At 33.9% G+C, this 19,827-nt stretch overlaps 2 protein-coding genes across 15 annotated transcripts in view; one reads left to right on the forward strand and one right to left on the reverse strand.

Moving 5' to 3' along the window:
* LOC136828322 (large ribosomal subunit protein eL22-like) overlaps positions 1–19,827 on the reverse strand; it is a 139,825-nt gene that overhangs the window by 43,462 nt on the left and 76,536 nt on the right. The gene's annotated exons all lie outside the window — the stretch shown is intronic.
* LOC136828323 (neuronal synaptobrevin-like) overlaps positions 1–19,827 on the forward strand; it is a 60,046-nt gene that overhangs the window by 28,677 nt on the left and 11,542 nt on the right. For 4 of the 14 annotated variants that reach the window (XM_067086205.1, XM_067086203.1, XM_067086202.1 and 1 more), the window contains exons 4-6: positions 383–462; positions 790–841; positions 6,009–6,146. In XM_067086205.1, the coding sequence (XP_066942306.1) occupies positions 383–462; positions 790–841; positions 6,009–6,115 (239 nt within the window). In that variant the 3' untranslated portion in view covers positions 6,116–6,146. Of the gene's footprint in view, positions 1–382; positions 463–789; positions 842–2,321; positions 2,383–2,718; positions 2,749–6,008; positions 6,193–19,827 lie in introns of those variants that run through there. The other 10 variants (XM_067086213.1, XM_067086214.1, XM_067086215.1 and 7 more) reach the window with 4 other exon arrangements.

Below are 19,827 nucleotides of genomic sequence, written 5' to 3' on the forward strand. Positions count from 1 at the left end.
AGTACTGTAGCTTTAAACTCGGAGAAGTTTTGATTTTTCATGTGATGCAGTGCTGTATTTTATTGCATAAGCAAAGTTAAACTATAGAAGCAAAAGTAGTTTAGAGCCAAGTTCTGATTTTTTGTACAGTACAGAGCAACAATTTGCAATTTAATATGATTTTCAAGTATTTTATACATTTGTAGCTGAATTTGATATATTTATAGAATATATCTTCACAGTAAAATCACAGTAAGTAAGTTGCAGTCAAGTTATTTTATTATTCTTAAGAACTTTTATTGATGATAATACGGTATAAATTTTTGTGACATTTGAAGGTGCAGGAGATTTGTCATCATTTGTAAACTTCTGTTCAAGAATTAATACATTTTGATGGTTACAGATGCCCTTCAACAGGGAGCCTCACAGTTTGAACAACAGGCTGGCAAGCTAAAGAGAAAAATGTGGTGGAAGAATCTCAAGGTGAGGACTTTAACCCCAAACATTTGAGGTAGAAGTGAAAAAATTTAACCAGAAAGAAAAATCTTCCTTTTCAGTACTGTTCAAGTCATTCAAGTTGATAATGTCATATTCACTGGGAATGCTAAAGGAATTCCACACATCAGTTCTATGGCAATTTGTTGCATTTGTGGCTGTTAAGAGTGTAGAGATACCACATTGATTTCGTAATTGAATTTTTTTAATGGGTTGAAAGGTAACTATGTAGAAGCTGGTTAGATGGAACAGTTTGAGCACAATATAGCCTTTGGTACGTTATACCTTTGTTGACCATTGTCTTTCCAATGACAGATGATGATCATTATGGGAGTTATCGGTCTCATCGTCCTCATCATCATTGTTGGTAAGTATTGTTGATAACTTTTGTTTTCTTACATTGTTAGGCTTTAGGGACCTATAGCTTTGGGATATTTAAGTAATTAGGAGTATCAGGGACATTGTTTTAGGGATGACATCTTACGGATCAGTACCGTGCTTTTCATTGATGGTAATTTCTGTTAGCTATTGTGTTGTTTAATTATGGAAGAAGAATATCATTAGGTTTGTGAAAGTTAGTATTGTTAGGTAAATGCATGGTACTGTAGGCAGACTTGAATGTAAAAGAGAAGCTATAACTCTTTGAGGTCAGGTTTTAAGACACTTTTGAATTCAGCTTTTGGGCTAAGCTCATTGCAGTAAAAGATATCAGATTATATGTCAAATTTAATTTTTTCTATTGATTTTATAAGAGATAGGTAAGTTTGTAAAAACTGAAATTGACTGTCAAAGAATACAGAGAGATTGGGTTTCTTTAATAAAAAAAAAAAAAATTGATATTTTGAAAATTGTGCTTTTTCTGTATTCAGGAGGTTTCCAGGTTTTGCTTCAATTGAGGAAAAGGCTGTGAAATTATAAAATTATTTCAAGGATGAAAAAGATTTTAAAGCCTATAAATTTAATACTATCAGAATTTGAATAGTAGTTAGGTTAGATGTAGACCTATGTTCTGTTAAATAATATGAACGATTTCTTTCATATCCATAATATTTACTAACAAAACATTTAACCAGTTTTTTTTATCAGTAAGAAGTTTTTCTAGTTTACCTAACCCCCGTGAGCCTGGTATGTAGTAAGATGGGATAACATGAGTGTTTTAAATGTAAGAGTACCTATGAATTTGTGCCACAGGATTATAGTTTAGTTTCCTGCTAATTGTTAGTGAGAATTTACCTTGAAGCCTGCAGCTCATTATAAATTGTTTTAAAATTTGTGGGCATGCATATGGCTTGGTAAATTTGATTGGATAACTAATTAGCCCAGGATATAATACAGATTCCTTCACTCGAAATGGGTATGCTTACGCACATTAGGACCCATCTTAATATATATTTATAGGACACACTCATATATAACCTTCATCCCCCATCCAAACTTGTGCAACTTGACGCTTACTTGAGCAATGTTCTGTTACAAAGTTTGGTGTTTCTAAAAAATCAAACCTTATTCTATACATTGCAGCTAAATAGTCTTTCAGTTTCTAGATGTTAATTTTTGTCTTTTAATGAAATGTGTAAGTTGTAAAGTACATAACTAAATTAGGACTTCGATAATGAAATGTTTAGGTACAGATGCCTGTTTCTAGGATGTTCTTCATTTGGATAGCTGTACTTGCAAACTTTTTGATAACTGAAAGGCTGCGAAGCTCGAGTATGGGATTGAGGTTTGGTTTTTGCCTCAGCTTTATTATGGTGTTGGTGTTTGACAATGTTTGGTTGTATGGGTTTATTGTTTCTCTAATTCTAAGTTACAAACATGAAGTCTAACACAAAATTTTTCTCTTATAGTTAACTTCATGTAAATCGGCGTGTATCAATGTCTTCTGTTTGTGCGCTAACAAATAACAAGGTCAGGCTCTATTTGGATGTACGGTGCCTTAGTGTGTATTAACGTGTGTATTTGTCATAATGTGTGTAATCGTTGCTCACAGACACACTTCCCTTCATGGAGTATTGCCTACGGTTATGCAAACTCTCTTAAATAAGCCATTGCATCGTTTTAAAGTATCGTAGATTTGTTTATAGTCCTAAACAACAAATACACCTTGGATACACTAGAATAATGTTCTGGTAAGTCTCTTCTAGTGGTCCATAATATGTTTTTTGGTGTCTTACTGATAATGCTTTTATTTTGTGTGTGGCTTATTTGATATTGACCCTTCTTACCCATTTTGCTCGCTCGCAGGCATTTAATTGGATAGTTGACTCCATGAAGGTGAGGGGACAGTGCCTCTGGTGAATTTGTTGTGGTGATTATGTAGTGGTTGGTTGGCAGTAGCTAGCAGCACTTGTGATAGCTACGGTTTATGGGTAACAGCCAACTTTTTTTTTGCTTACGGGAGGATTATACTGTAACTCAGTTTTTGGTAAGATCTGTTAAAACTTAAAAAAAGCACTTGAAATGCAGCTTGTGGAAGTAAAACGCAAGAAAGTATCGTATTGTCTTTGTATTTTGTAACGTATTGTATTCCTAGTCACATTGGCACATAGAAGCAAATTGTTTTTACTGCACATTGTCTAAATTTTACTTTGGTAATTGGTATTAGTGAGTAGCTCCCTGTAGGTAATGTGGTGTAGTGGTTATTTTTTTGTCACCCATGAACTACGGCTCCCTCCCAGGTGTCTGTTAGTGTAGGGCATTTCTTTGTTAAATGTGATGGAGAAGCTGTAAGACTTCTGCACCTACACAACATGGTTTCCTTCACCCATCTGTCATGGGACGTTTCGGCCTTACTGACGGTGTTTTGATAGACTGAAGCTGTCTAGTCTGTGAACATGCATGTTGTATGTAATGGTTATCCACGAACCTCTGTACAACGGACGTTGACCAATTAAATTGCTGATGCTGTTTCTTGTCATCTGTTTTGGTGAAGAATGAAGTGTTATATAGGTGACATATTGATTTAAAGCTTTGGTGCATTAGGTGTTGGTCAGTGAGATTGTGTACACACTAGCCAAAGACAGGATTTTGTCTTAAAGGATTCTTTTGTGTTTTTCTTTTTTGTCACTGGTTTGCTCTTTTATAATGAAAAGTTAATTTGCATGAAAAGGATGATTATTGTTATAGGGAACTTGAAAGACCAAGGGGAATATGAATTACAGTGGTTATGAGAGCTTGGTGATGAAAACTGTCTATATGTAAGAGAAAAAAGTGATACCTGGTGCATAAGAACCCATGTATCCTTTGGGGCTCAAAGGATATAACATTATGGTGATGCGAATCTGGTGCATTTGCTGTTCAGTGTTATTTCTATGGTTTTTATGAATTGTGTTGTTTCTGTTGTTTTTATAAATGGTAGGGTCTATTTATTGCTTGTGGCTCTATATTTTCAGTTGACTTGTCATGTGGGTGCTACTTTAGACCATGACAATTTGAAAATTTTTACATTGGTTTTGGAAAAAATTGAAAACAAAATAGGCAGTGTCGAGAGTATTTTTTGAGTTCCATTTGGTTTGTAAGTTTGGTAAGTTTTAAAAGGTTTAATTCAGTGAAAGAGTAATGTGTTATCATTTTGTATTTATTTTTCTTGCAGATTGACTAGATAGCTCTATCCTACAGTTTGTTTTGAAGCCATAGGAATTGTGTTGGTTGCTATTGGATGCATGCTTTGTATAGGAATATGATTGATTTTCTCTTGGTAGGTAGTGAATTACATTTAAAGAGGTTACTTTGAGGAGTATGTATAGATGGGGATAAATGAGATCACATTATGATTTTGTATTCAGGATGAAAAAGTGAGATTAAGGTTGCCAGGTAAGGAGAAAAAGACAATGACCTTGACAATGTTAGTGTCGTAATTTTTTAAAAAAATTTCAAAAAAATCTGTTGTAAGAGAAGACTAAAGGTTGACTTTTTTATCAAAGAAAAATGTAGAATGAGTGTTAGTTAAGGTTAAGTGTGTGCAGTAGCAAATTGTCTTGTAATTGATAACATGTGAGAGCTGAAGGAGAGACAGACAGGTGCAGTATTGCTAGTTCTACTTACGTCATCCACATCAGAAGATGAATCAAAACAAGTTGATGAGAATGGATCAGTACTACTTCAGAATATGTTGATTAGGTCACATTGACAGTGCTCTCTACAAGTGAAGTAGGCTGTGTACTGAATATTTAGGTGATTTCATTGAATTTGTTTTGCTGCACTGATATCAGTAAAAGCTTCGAGTGCTTTCTGTCACCAAATTTATGGGACTCATTGAGTATTCCTTTAACCTTGAGCATTTATTTTAGAAATTTTCTAAGATTTTGTGATTGTGGAATAAATTAAAAGTTTATGGGAAATCAGAGAAATTTTCTTGCAATAAATATATGGAAGAGTTTTCTTAAATTAATTACCAAAAGAATTTATGGAACTGAATTGCGGGGAATGTTAAATTTTAATAAAACTATTTTAATTAGAATTTATGGAACTGAACAGTGGGAAACATTCAATTTTGAAAACTAACTTCATTAGAATTAATGGAACTAAACAATGGGGAAATTAATAAAACTATTTCCATTAGAATTTATGGAACTGAACAGTGGGGAGCATTAAATTATTATAAAACTATTTTAATTGAATTTTATAATTTACTTATTGAATAAAAGCCAAGGTTCAGTGCACTAAAGTATTCAAGGGTTTCAGAAGCCTTAATATTTGATGTGGAGTATGGTAGAGATGGGGAGAAGAAAGAAAAATTGAAATATATAATGATGGGGCCAAATTTTCTGTGGTCATCTAAAATAAATGCTGTACTGCTTTGAAGCTGTGTAATATTACAGGGGGTTGAGGTTCTAAGGTCTTGATGAATGTTTTAATTTTTTCTGTATTGATCTGATAAATCTCTATTCTTAACTTTGTGAGATTGATGCTTTGTAATGGAATCAGACAGTTCCATGCATCTTTGTAAAGCTTTAAGGAGAGCCACAGAAAAGCTTAAAATATTTAAAAAGGGTAATATTGGGAATATCATGATCATTTTTATTACTAAATTTAAAGTAGGGACACATGAATTTTAAAAAAAAAATTTTAGGGACACAGCAGGTAGTCTTTATTCAGTTGGAAATATTTCCTACTTTATTAAAAGTTGGTTTGGTGATTGGGTATTTGCCCTTAGCTATTCTCCATGAAACTTTTGATAAGTGATAAGAGAGAGTACTTTGATCAGATATTGAGAAGAAATTTTGCAGTTGAATTTCATGGGGTCCTATTAGCAATATAAATAATTTTTTTTAATAACTGAAACCACAATATTTTTAACCTTTTGCTTTGAATTACTTCATTACTAATGCATCTTGTTGCTTTAAAAACTCAGCCTATGCTATAATGCTGAGCATGGAGTCTTGTGGCAGCACAGGGGGGATTGGCGTTTTTCTCTACGACGTTGTCACCGACGAGCGTCATGTACCTGTCTCCTTCTCCAGGTTGTTTTTTTCTCTTTTAGAGCTGATAAAAATTCACACACTTTTCCTTTCCTGCCTTCTTTCGGTGAAAAGGTCCCTACCTTCCCAAGGGAAGTGATAACAAGACGGACAATGTAGCCATCAATAACGCTCAACAACCCAACAACCAAACTTCCTACACGATGAATAACGCCCAATAACGCCCCTCACTCTTTGCAGTCAAGTTGGGCATAGTCGAGGTGTAGTGAGTCACCTCTCTCCTCTCACCTACTGTGAGGTAACGAGATCTACAAGTTCACGGGAATGGTCCGTTGGGACACAGTTTACACTCTCTATTTGTAAACAAATTTATAATTGTGGCAGAATGCAAATATGCCTCCGTTAGAGAGACAGAATGCCAAATTGAGGAACATGCAAAGACCTCGCTATTATATGACACTAGGGGTAGCATTAATATTTTTCGCGGAGGTTGCGTGGTTGCCTGATTATCTCCACTTTTTTAGGAATGACTCTTCTAACTTTTAATCCTTGTCTTTCAATGATGCACTCAGTAATTTATTATTTGCCAGAGAAGAGTTGTATTTATTGATGTAGATTTGTTAGACTTGTTGTTATGAAGAGTGCAAGCAATGTGCATCATTGAAAGGGTAAGGTCTTATAGGCCCTACATAAGAGACACTGGTGCCAGCTCGTTGAATACAGTATGCATGTTTACTAGTACCTGCTTGCAATAGCTATTTGCTTGAATGGTTGATCCATTGGAAGAACTTTTATGTATTTTACTTGCACTTTATTTGGGTTTGTTTCTTGCACCTACTTAGCCACAGATATGCACTCACTGTCTCTGTTTACAGCATTTTGGAATTTTTCAAGTCCTTACATTCCTATAAAATCCTCTTTTATTCAGAACTATTGCTCTTAGTGTGGGAAAGGCAGATTATACGTGGATATCGGGAAAGGCAGATTATGCGTGGATATCGGTGGTTATTTATGCCTGACCATTTAGGTAGTAAGTTTAATTGATTAGCTTTTTCGCTTATGTTTTTGAAAACCCTTTGCTCTCTCTGTCGGATGGTGCATGGTGGTTCTATCTTCATACTAATAACAAGTTTAATCTTTCCCATTCCAAATATCCATCATAAAACATGCCACCCTAAATTTATCAGAAAAATTCTTTTTGAACAATAGGTAAGGAAGTGAGATATTTCTTTTATAAGGTTTCCACATGAGGTTTATTTGGTTAGATGAGTTTCAAGTACGTAGATTACGGCTAGTTTGATATTTATACTTTAAAAAGTTTGGTTTTTTACCTTTCATCCACATAGGCAGTGCTATGTGGCATTTTTTTTTTTTTTAACTGAATCTATCTACTTGTTTTCCTGGTTGGAGAAAACTTCCTATACAGAATTGTCTTTTATTTAGCCGACTTCAGTAACCTTAAAATGCTTGGTGTGTTTTAGTTAAGAACAGTTTAATATACAGCATTGGTTTCTTTTTTGCAGTCCAACACTTTTTCTTTGTAGATGAATGAATTAAATAATGATATTTTTCTGCAGAATTTTTTTAAAATTAAAATTAACCGGGAACAAGGCAGTGTGTATATGAAACTTGGATGCTTACATGAGGTTTGAGCATGGCATCTGCCTTTAAGTAAGATAAAAACAGAGCATCTATAAATACCAGCAAGAGTTTTTAGGATATATTGTTGGAGGTACTGTGGCAGTTACGGGCCCCAAAGGGGTTTGGTATCTTACAGTATTTGTGAGACTGAGGAAGAAATAATCCTCATGGATTTGGTCGTAGTTCCTGATTTTCTCTGGAAATATGTCACAGGATTAAATATTTTTAGGTAGTGTGTAAAATTTTGTACAGATTTATTGATAGAGTAACTTAGGTTAGAATTAAGCCAACACTTTTCTAGACATTTTTCTTTTTGATAGTACACTTCTTTTTAATAACTTGTAGTTTTCAGAATATTAGCATGTCTTTCGAGTTTCTCTGTATCTCACCTTTTTAATATGTTCACTGTTTTTTTTCAACAAAGTTGCATTGACTCTTCATGATTATTTTTCACAGCTTTCCAGTGCTATTGGTGATGCAACTTTGTTAGTTTTTCCATGATAATCTCAAGTTTGAGCTTTTTTCATTGTTACTCATGGTTAAGTCCACATTGTTTAACCTATTTTGCATGGTTATTTTTTATAATATGTATGTTATGTACCTTTCCACTTTCCATGTATCTTGCATTTTAATTTTCATGGAATTTGCTCTATTGGTTTACCTTGTATAGTTATTATGAATTTGGATTGTCAGTATTGCCTCGTTTTTGTGGAAGATTTATTTTCTTGTGTTCATTTTATACTTTTTTCATGAACATACCAGTTCTTAATTTATTCATTGGTATAAGTTTCAGTTGTTATACTTGAGTTTTTTGTTGGGGGGAACCTGTTGAAAGCTTTTTTTCTTTTTTATTGATTAATTTTTTTGGAAGAGCAGTTGACTCTTTCGTTAAGCTTATCATTTTCCCAGAGTTTTATAATTTTCTTTTTTATTCCTGAAATTATTCATTCTTTACTCGTTACTTGAATATTAGCTTACTGAATTATTTTCCTGTAAAAGCATTTTATATATTTTTTTTTATTTCATGTTTGGGGAAGTTCATGTACAGTATTTATTTTTTAATCCAACCTTTATCCTTTGTTACAATGCTTTTTAAAAAAATATAATTAGCTATATATTTTGGAATAATTTTAAAGCTTTGTGATGATAACTAGTCATGATTATAGGTTTCAGTATATGCTATTCATATTGCAGCATACAGTACTTACTCTTGATTACATAGTTTGTTGATGATAATTTTGATTAGATTAACATTTTATGTTTGCAACTTATCATTTCAATTCAACTAATCTTGTTTAGAAAGAGTTTCTTGTGCTTCGAAGTACTGAACTTCATTTTGCATTTATTCCAAATATTTCAATTTATGAAGGAACATACTGGCAGTCTGTGATCAAAAGAGGCGGTGACATACGGTTGTTTTTGAGACATTTGCCAAGGCATGGATACTATGTGCAGTAGACCTAAATTAATAGACAGACCTAACTTTTATTTGTGTTTGTGTTTGAATAAGTTTTTGAAGAGAATTTGTGACTGGACAGGAATGTACTGTATTTAGTTTCTGAACTGAAATGGTGTATCCTTACAAATAATAGACTTGTGAGGAATATCAGGGTATTTTCATTGTGCATGATTTGAAGGGGTTTTGGGTTTTACTGAAATCTCGATCCCAAAAAGTTTGGCCATTTTGATTGTTGAGACCAGGTTTATTTACTTATGTTGAATTAAAAGTGGATGCATTGCATAGTACTTGAATGTTTCATGAAGCTTTTTTGGTTTTTTATTTCTTCCGAAGCAGGTTAGTAGATAATCTGAATTTTCTGTCTTAATTATTTACTTAATTAAGGCTGGAATATTAAAATTTAATTTGAGAAGTTGACTGGCAACAAAATTTTTTGGAAGGCAGAGAAAAATGTGTACAATTAAAATTAATAAAACACTTTTTACCTTGTGTGTATTGTGTTTAGAAAAAATATCACGGCTAAAGAATATCACTTGTGATCACTGATTATGTATTGAAAGTATCTCTTCAGGTTAGATACTTGTATGCAAAAATTGTATCATGAAGACAGAACAATTTGTCTTTACCAGTAAGTAAAGGATGTTGTGTTGCTTCTTTGGTGCCTATAAATTTTGATAATAGAAATACTGTAGTGGCATTAGTATTAGCTTTTAAATAGTCAGTTTATGCACTTACGATAGCATATTATTCTGATCATTGTTGGCATTGATCTGCCCATTCATGTTGTTAAAGGGATGCCAGTTGCCTTTGGAATTATAGTCTTATTTTAGCTACCCTAAAAATCCAAGTAGTTTATGTCTAATTTGGAATACTTTTTTTTTTTTCAAAGCCATTGTTACTGGTTAACTTTGAAGTTTGGTGCTAATTTCAAGGCATAAAGATTACAAGAAGCAATTTTCCTTATTTGTAACTGGTTGCCTTTGAGGCTATCAGTAGTGATAGTTGTAGAACAACATATGGTTTGGTATGACTACCAATTAACAGTTCTTTGGATGGTTATTATAGTATAACACATGTTACAACATTGGCTTGCCCAGTAGTGAGAAGGGTTTAGAGAAGGGGTTGAACACAAACACTTTTGAGACATAGAAGCCCTCTCTTTCTGTCCCTTGAGGATACAGAGCAAACCAAGAATACTTTTGTCCTTTAAACCTGTTTCAAGAAAAGACGGGAAATATTTTTTAGTACAGTCTGTATTAGTAAAATAAGAATACTTTCAATTGTTAGTCTGGTATGTTGTTGATAGCTTGTATTTAATGCTGAATTCTTGGTTTGCATTAGATTACCACCAGTATTTAAGGGTACTTTTACCAGGCATGTAATCATCTTTTAGTTTTGAGTATTTTTTTTTTCCTTTGAAAAAGAGAAAAAAAAAAAAAAATTGTCCCTTGAGCTATGTTGAGAAAGGCTTTGCCGAAATTTACAGGCATTTTGATTTCTTCCCCATAACATTTTCTCCCCCCTCCCCCTGTAGTCCTATTAGATTTTCCATTGGAAAACAAACAGGCTGGTATATGTAATATGATTCTGACAACTCATTAAGAAAGGTAGATAAATGTAAATGGTAAGCTATGAAATCTTGAAGTTTAGTAACTGACATAGCTGATTGAGGGGAATTTCACTGTTTAACTTTGATCTTGATATATACTTGTTCATTATTTAATATTGGCCTGTGAAGAGGACAGGCAATTTTATAAGGGAGCATCCTTGGGCCAGTCCTCTAAGGAATAGTTTGTGAAGATTTTACCTAAGACAGGGACAAAAGGAAATAGTAAAGCAAAGGGGAAAATTAGGGGACTAGAGCAGATGAAAAACTGAAGTTCTATTAAGTTAAACAGAAAAATTCTCAAAAACTTAGTTTTACTTCTGAAAGGTAGAGAAATTGAATCGTCTCTTATCTGGATATCATTATACTAATCTCGGTATGTCACTTGATTTGTCAGAGTATTGGAGCTCTTTTGCTGAAAACAAAAAAATCTAGATGGTTAGAATAGGCCAAATTATTTCTTCTCAGTTCTTGTAGTGTCACTTCAAACTTAAAATTTGCAGTATCTGAGTTAACTCTTGTCTATTTAGGTAAGACCAGAGAAACAAATCAAGATATGTTTCTGTTTCTCTAGTTAAGTTATGAAATTTTTATGTTTAAAAAGTTGAGTGTTTAAAGTGTGTTGGTAAAAATTACAAAAAACTTTTAATCTTTCAGAAATTCTACTTTCCCCTTTCAGAGAGAGACAAAGAATATAGTACAGTAGTATAATTGCTGCTATTTATTGTATATGGCAAAGACAGGCGTATGGTAAGTGTGCCCTTTTCCTAAAAAGGCTTTCTATAAATGGGAAGAGGCGTGGCAGAATGAGTTGTTTCTGAGAAAGTTGCTTGGTTGGCATCAGCGATAAATTTTTGATAAACATAAAAAGCTAAAGAGATTTTTGTAATGTTTACCTTTACATCTTCAACACAGCTTTTTAAGAGGGTTGTTATTGCTGTATTATTCATTATCCATTTATCGATTGCAAAGCAAACATCCCTAGAATTAAGTGCCTGTATGTCAAGAAAAACATAAAAGGGAAGCTGTGTGTAATGCATAAATTAGATAAAAATATTATTGGGGCAATAATTCATAAGTGGTAGATAATATATAATGAGAAATAGAAAATAGGCACAGTATACAAGCGTACTATAGCTGACCATTTTATCACTTGCTGCTGAGTATTGAGGACAAAACCTTGGTTTATGCCCATATCTCCAGTTCAGTATGTTATGAAAAATGCTTCCCTAGAAACTGCAAGTGCTGGCTTACACGTGTACATGCTAGGAATGAAACTAAGCAAAGCACAATCGAATTTGCTGTGTTTTTGGGCAAGTGACAGAAGGGCCATTGTTTGAGGCCTCATAATAGTGAATTGCATTGTTTGTGAGTACATTGTTACACTTCAACGGAAATTTGTCATGTTGTAGATATTGTGGATCATCCATACCTTCCATGAAAATTTGCATCAACAGGAAATGGTTCTGAGTATCTACTAACACCAGGAAGTGATCTAGGAGACAGCCTCATGAGGTCAAGTGCATTTTTCCTTATTATTATTGCTAGGTGCTTATTATTATTGGTAGGCACTGATAAGTAATGGCAGTCTGTTTTAACTGTACATGTTCCTCTCATCTGTCCTATGGATTAAGGCATAATTTACATTGCTGTAAATGTTCTGTATGTGGGAATAGATGTTAGAAAGTAATTTTGATGCAGCAGATGAGCATACACAAGAAAAACATCAAGACATAGTACATTGACAAATGCTGGTGGAGGATGCTGATGTAACCATATTGAGGCTTTCAGCGAGCTTTTCAGTTTCCTGGACAGACAGTAGATGAGACCTCTGGGACCACATGAGTTGATTATAAGAAAGGGTTTGGATCATTCACTGCTGTTAGGGAAGGAGATGGCAGTAGTTCATGCCAGTTGAGATGGCCCAATAAAGTGTTAACAAGAATGGCGTAGGTAGCAGTAGTTCATGCCAATTGAGATGGCCCAATAAAGTGTTAACAAGAATGGCGAGTGTTAAGAAGAATGGGCCCAATAAAGTGTTAACAAGAATGGCGTAGGTAGCAGTAGTTCATGCCAATTGAGATGGCCCAATAAAGTGTTAACAAGAATGGCGTAGGTAGCAGTAGTTCATGCCAATTGAGATGGCCCAATCAAGTGTTAACAAGAATGGCATCTTGACACTTATTCAAAAGTTGATTTGTTTGATATCTTAATTATCATTCAAAAATTCTCTTTCCCATTGAATGAATAATTTTACTTTGTATCAAGAATATTTGGCACTGTGTATGTAAATTCTCAGCTGTAGCAGTTTAAACATATAAAAATATACTGTATATTACAGCAAATTTGGTAAATGGTAGTGTCTGTTTCTGTATTAGTATTTTCTTCTCTGAACTGGATGAACTTGAAATATTGCTCCTTTATTTGATTCAAACAACAGAAGATAAAAGTTTTTGATTCGGGAATTGTCATTGGAAACTCTGAGTAATTTTTAGGAAACTTTATTAATTAGGCTTTAGTATCATCACAAACATTTTTTAAACCAGCTTATCCATTTTTTGGAGTAAGTTCACCCCACTCCTGTTTCCTGTGCTCTTTCTGCATCTGAATTCCCATCAGGTCAAGACGGGGCCCCTCTACAGGTGTTTCATCATGCTGTATACACATCTGCTTTTTAGACTTTCTCATCTCTGTCTTACCAGATCTCATTTGAGAATAGTAGTCCTTTTTCCAAAGAATCCCACTTTGGCCAGCCATATGTTAGAGAATGTTTATATAATTATAATATTAATGAGTGTAAAGATTCTTCTGCCTAGATTTAATTATAATATGTAGTAATTAGGCATTGCTTTTTGATAATAATAGTTTTTGCATTACATTCAATACTGTAAATTGGTATTATGCACTCTTAATTTCAACCAACAAGAAACTGCAATGTCTTGGTCACATATTGTAAATGTTTTATTTTAGTGTTTTTTTATAAATATTTAAAGGTGGAGTGTATTAAGCATATTTTTCCTTACATTTGGTCCTGTTCTAAAAGAACATTGATAGCCAGAAGCTATTGTTTGTATAAATATACTGTTTTACATAACCCAATTAATCATATGGTGCCTTTTTCTATGATGAAAACCTAGTTCCATCAGACTTTCATCAGACGAGGTCAAAAACATTACCACTACGCATGCTTTGTTCTGCTTATTTAGTGAACCTCCAATTCCTCCTCACTTTTCTGTGAGAAACTGAAGAGTCCGCATGTCATTTCTTAGGATTGCCGTCTTGCTGCTGAGCCTTACTGGTCAGTTACTTATTCACGTTCATGCGAATCATCTTCGTGGTTATTAAATTGTGTTTTTGGTCTTGATTTTTGGACAGTTCATTGCAGGTTACTGTAAGTTATAGTATTTTATCCTTATATTTAATCCTTAAAAATTTTTAAAGGTTTTCTATAGCCGTTAATATTGGCACTTTTATTAATTTATCGTAGTGGCAAGAAATACACTATTCCACTTTGCCTTGTTATTCAGGCTTGTTCATGTTTTTCTTTTACCTTTAGTGGCAGTCATTACTCTTTTTGTTAAGCATCCTTTCACTCATGTGTCCATTAATGTATTGTTGCTACCAAGTACAGTGTAGTGACCCAGTTATATAGGCTAACTTTTTACCATTTGATTAAGTTTCAGCACACCTCAGCTTACTTTCAGAGTCTTCTTGTGTGAGTTTGAAGCTCCTCATGTTTTCTATGGAACTTGAACAGTATGTGTATGTTTTCCATTGACCAAGAACAACATGAGTGTGTTATACAGAGCCCATACTCACTCCCCACAGTTTATGTGCAAGGTATGTTGTGAGAGGTTTCCTGAGCAGTAGTATCTCCTCACCAAGGAGGGGATGTTATAAGGGGTGTTCATCAAAGATTACTACTGACACCAACTTGGATTCCTTTGGTGGCCTCACTGAAGCTCCTCCAGTAGCTTCTTTTAAGCAGTGTATTTTGTTCAGTGATTTTTTTAGGGAATATGAGTTTTTTTTTTTTTCTATAGCAGCTGTAGAGACCTCAGCTTCTCGATTAGGTTAATTCACTGGAAAGTTGTCAATATAGTTCGTTACAGTTGATGATTGGCTCTTCCCTTGAATTGTCAGCAGCCCTGGACCCTTGGTTCTTCCATGGCAGTCACCGAGCTGTTGGGGGTGACTTTTCATTCTTCTTTGTCTTGGCCACCTTCTCTGCCATCTCATACTCTCTCAGGTTTCTGGGACAATAACCTCCGAGTAGGCAGACTAGTGGTGGTTCCTTTTGTTGAAACATATGTGCTTCCCCATGAAGATGGTGTTGTAGCCATTCCAGTACTCATGATTGTGTCAGGGATTGTTCTATGAGTGCTTGCAGGAGATCTCTTTCAAGGGGGATGCTCCCTTTGCAGAAATCACGGTGGACATTGTGATATGACTCATTCCTAAAGGGACATAGGTAGAGGTGATGGCAACTGTCACTTGAGGGACTCCTGTCTAGGTCAGGATGTGAACAAGGGTGATGCTTATATTGTCTTCCTTTCTTATCTTTTCTAGCACTTATAGGATTGGGAACCTTCCTTGTTTTTGTTTGTTCCTGAATTGGTGACAAAAACCCAGAACCCATGAGTTGCTGACAAGAAATCTCCTCTTTTTCCCTCTCTCCAGGATTTTGCTGGTGGTGGCCCACATGAGATACTTTTAGACCTGGTGCAAGCTGTGAGGTATCAGCTGAGAAAGACCAGACCTCAAGTGACTTTTTTAGCACTTGCAAACACAATAAGGTGGTGTTGAACATCTTTTCTCTCTAACTTAGGGTGCAGTCAAACAGATTTATTATTCATCAGGCACATTAGATGGTTGTATAGTTCGGATGAGTGCTCACAAGGCATGGAATTTGGATTGTCTTTTACAATTTGGAACAAATTTTTGGTAGCGCAGATAATGAGGGCAGGTATAGGGGGAAGTCAGACACTTTTACCTAATTTTACCCAAGTACATCATTCCACATAAGGGATGTTGCCTCTATGTCCTATGTCCCTAGATACTTTTCTTTGGGACCTGTGATGACTGTTCAGCAGGTTGTGTAGCACCCAGGCTCTCCTCGAACAAAAAAGCAGATTGTCTAAGGTACTCAGAGGGCGTAAGGATAGCGCTGACTGGCTTCTTGCTTCCTTCTTTCCTCGCTCTGTGAGGCAGCATCTCAGGTCAAGTACATCATTTTTAGATGGGTGCAGATGCATGTAAGCTACACACACTGGCATCAAGGCTTAAGAGCTTTGGTTTGTAAGGCACAACTCCGCTCTCCCTTTTATCTGACTTGGGTGGGGTGGGGCGGGGTGCCAGATTTAAGCTGTAAGCTGAACCCATCAATTTTATGGCTGATTTGCAGACTGGGATTGATTTTCAGGACACTTCCACATTTGATTCTTCAGATTTTATGATCTATCTCACTGCCTGCAGGCAGATATGGCAAATTCAAGATGAAGAGATTTATGTTAGGAAATATTTGAGTACTTTAGAAGATTCGAGTACTGTAGAAGATATTTGTAACTACCATTTTTTTTTTGGTTGTCAGGAAATTATACTGTTGAATATGTTTTGTGATGTTCAAGAAAAGAATATTATAGTTACATACTTTTACTGTCCTTTGTGAGTATGTTGACTGCAGTTCAATCACCTTTAACCTTTTGCGAACTGGCAAGTACTAATGCATGTACAGTATATATATATCTATCTATCTATCTCCCAGTCAACTAAGTCTGCATTAGATGTTTGTGTATGGAACTAAAAAGTGATGTTCATCTGGGAAAAGGTCAAGTTTATTAAAATAGGTCTTTATGACAAATTAGAAAGGCTAGTCTATTTCTTAAAGAAGCATGTGTGTTTCATGCATCTACTTTGAGGGTTTACACATATGGGTGAAAGCCATTCAGTGGGTCTGGAGTTCTTTCTGTTAAGATTTCAGTGATTCTAGAAGTATCATAGAAGCCTTCAGAAGTTACCGTCCAAAAAAATTTTCTCGTCTAGCAAATAAAATTCTCCTTCCGTAAATGACACAAAACTGGCGTAAAATAGGAACCATGCTGAATCCGTGCTCATGGTAATCATTGAAAGAAATGAAGATGTAAATAAAGTGTGCAATATGACTAGGTAAACTTAAAATTTACAATAAAGTCCATTTAATGAATAAATGGTGGGAAAAGCAGTGAAATGGATAGTTATACATTAAAGCAGAATGAACTTGCATTAGGATCGTTCCCAAGTGATGCTAACCTGTCTGTGAATTCCTTTTTTTGTACAGTGCAATACAACATTAGAAATCAGACATTTTGTGTGAATGCCCAAGTTTCAGTAGAGTGAACTCTTTATAGAAATTTTTGTCAGTCTCTATAATTGCCACTCTGCAAAAGCTGTAATTTTTTAGAAAATCATTTGATAGGTAATATTTACTATTACTTTAATAAGCACAAACTCTTTGGGCCAGCCTAATAAGATCTGGTTAAACTACTTTTTAAAAACTTAAATTAGGTGGCACATTGTTGTTTTACCTGTATAATTCGTTTATTGGAAGTTGAGATTATAAATGGTAAGCTGTGCTTGTTCCTTGTTCATGTAGGCATTAAAGGAAATGAAGATACACAAAAAGCAGCCAAATCTGCAGCTGTTATAGTTACATCAAACAAAAATCCCATTTGTGATTATCTGCCATTTCCAAGTTGATTAAACAAATGATTGGTAGGTTTTGTAGAGTTGTGAAATTAAGTACATAATGAAGATTGCACCCTTAGCAGAATTGTAATCCTCGGAAAGATATACAGTAGACATAGTTATTATCCTGTTGAAAATGTAGCAAACCCATGTAATAATTAAAAGTCATCCAACATTAGCTTTAAAACAAATTTTAGCCAGTGTCTTAATTCCAGTCAATAGGAAATAAAAAATCATGGATGGAGCATCAGAATTTAGTTCATAAAGCTAAGGTTTTAGGAAGTTCCAACACATTAAAACATCACTGTACTTGCATCTTACATAAATATCATTTGAAAAATTTCTAACTACAGTATTGATTGTTGAATTATGGTGACATGCTATGTAAGAGTCTCACATGTTACCTTAAATTTAAGATTTTACTAGAAAGACTGATTAATATGAATAGAATAGTACAGAACTTTGGGAAGTTATTGTATATCCTAGTAGTATTATGATGCAATGTGTACTGCCATTTTTACATATCCATTTCACTTTTTATGCATAGTTTTTACTAGTTTCACATTTTTCCATGGAGGGGGTTTACTGATGATAATCATACATACCCATTTTACTTCAGTGTACATTTTATTCTGTAACACTAATTTTACTAATTTTTCACTGTTGATAAAGAACTTATTTGAACATCCCTTGTGTTGCTCTGTCCTTACAGGGTTTTTTGTCCTGTGCTGTTTGATAATTACACTTCATTCCTTATTCAAAACAATTGTTGCTTCAGTCAGTGTTGCTAAGTTTCAGTTCCAAGTAATGTTTCACTGACATATTTAACTTGAAAGTTTTTCAGTACACAAGGAGCAGATTTGTTTTGTGACCAGATGAATACTAATCATGAGACATAATAGTTACGAACATAAATTAATTGAGAAAATGTTAGATAATTAAAGCTTACAGGCTTGAGAATTATTTTAATATTTAAAATTTTAATATTTTAGTATGTTAGTTTAATAATAATGTATGGGATTAGAAGTGATATGCATAAGCTTTTGTAAATAGTTATTTTTTTAAGTTTGTAGAATTGTGATATTTCATTTAAAGATTGCGGTGTTATATAATTTTTTTTCATTTACAAATTGGTCCCAGTAGCATGACCTTACAAGAGTTTTGAGTCTCGTCGTATTATAATACCGAACCCCGTGTTTAGAGAATGTACTGTATTTAGATACTGAATTGTGAAACATTCAGAGAATGCAGTTAGTATTATTTCATTGACCTAATACTGTATCAGCAAACACTGAATAGTTGGTCTTGGAGTTAAATCCTTTTGAAAATTTCCATAATCTTGCATAATCGCAGTTCATCCAATTTATTTTGTTGACTTGATATCAACAAACACTGAATGATAGGTCTTGAAGATTAATCCCTTTGGAAATTGCCAGGATCTTTATAATCTTGGCAGTTCATTCAACTCACAGGTTTTAAAAATTTTTAAATTAAAAGGTGAGATATAAAAGAACAAACCCTACTAGAATGAAAAATACCTGAGTGGTCTGGGTAAATAATAATAATAATAATAAATAATAATAATAATAATAATAATAAATAATTAATAATAATAAAACTATTCTGATTGGCAAAGGATAGGGTCTTAAATCTTTCAACACTGCCATGGTGGCAGTGATTGTCAACGGCTTTTCTTTTACTGGCCAATTTTTTTTAATTTTTGAGGTTCAAAAGTGGAATACAGTATCTAAGGTTGGCTTTTTGAAATCATTACAGTTTTGTAATGTGTTTGGACCATGCTGCTTACTGTGAAATGTAAGAATGTAGGTTATCCATTACATTTTAGTCTGATGGAAAATGTTTATATCCTTAGCCTTGGCAAATATACTTAATGACAACCAGTTTTATGAAAAATTTGTATGTCCTTGCTCTTGGTAAATGTATTGCTCAATATGACTTTTTTTCAGGTAACATAAAAAATATGATCGTCAGTAGTGATAACTTTTCATTTAATATTTTTTTATGATAATGAACATCCACTTCTGATGTAAATTTAATTGTATATTTGTTCTTTGATGTATTTTAATTGTTTTAATGCTAGTGAACAAGACAATACAGTTAATCTTCTCCATATTGCCCTACCTGTTGAAATAGTGCTTCTAATTATATGGAAGAGTCTTAGGGAAAGTCTGTATAAAGATGAATTTTGGTTTTGTATTTTAAATCTTTCCAGACTTATGCATAAACTCAAAGTACTCGTGATTATTTTTAGGAATGCTGTATACATTTTTTGTTGATTATTTTATGGAATGCTGTAACATTTTTTGTTGGTACTAGATTTTGAGATACTGTATGTTACTTGGATTTGTGGTTAGGAATATATTACAATGTTTAGCTTATCTGATCTCTTGTAAAGATTCAAGAATTTAGAATGTATGGGTATTTCTGTATTAATAATAACAGTATACTTTGTTTGATTCTACAGCTATATTTGTTTGTAACAA

This window comes from Macrobrachium rosenbergii, chromosome 42 (assembly GCF_040412425.1).
Source record: "Macrobrachium rosenbergii isolate ZJJX-2024 chromosome 42, ASM4041242v1, whole genome shotgun sequence".
Classification (NCBI taxonomy): Eukaryota; Metazoa; Arthropoda; class Malacostraca; order Decapoda; family Palaemonidae; genus Macrobrachium; species Macrobrachium rosenbergii.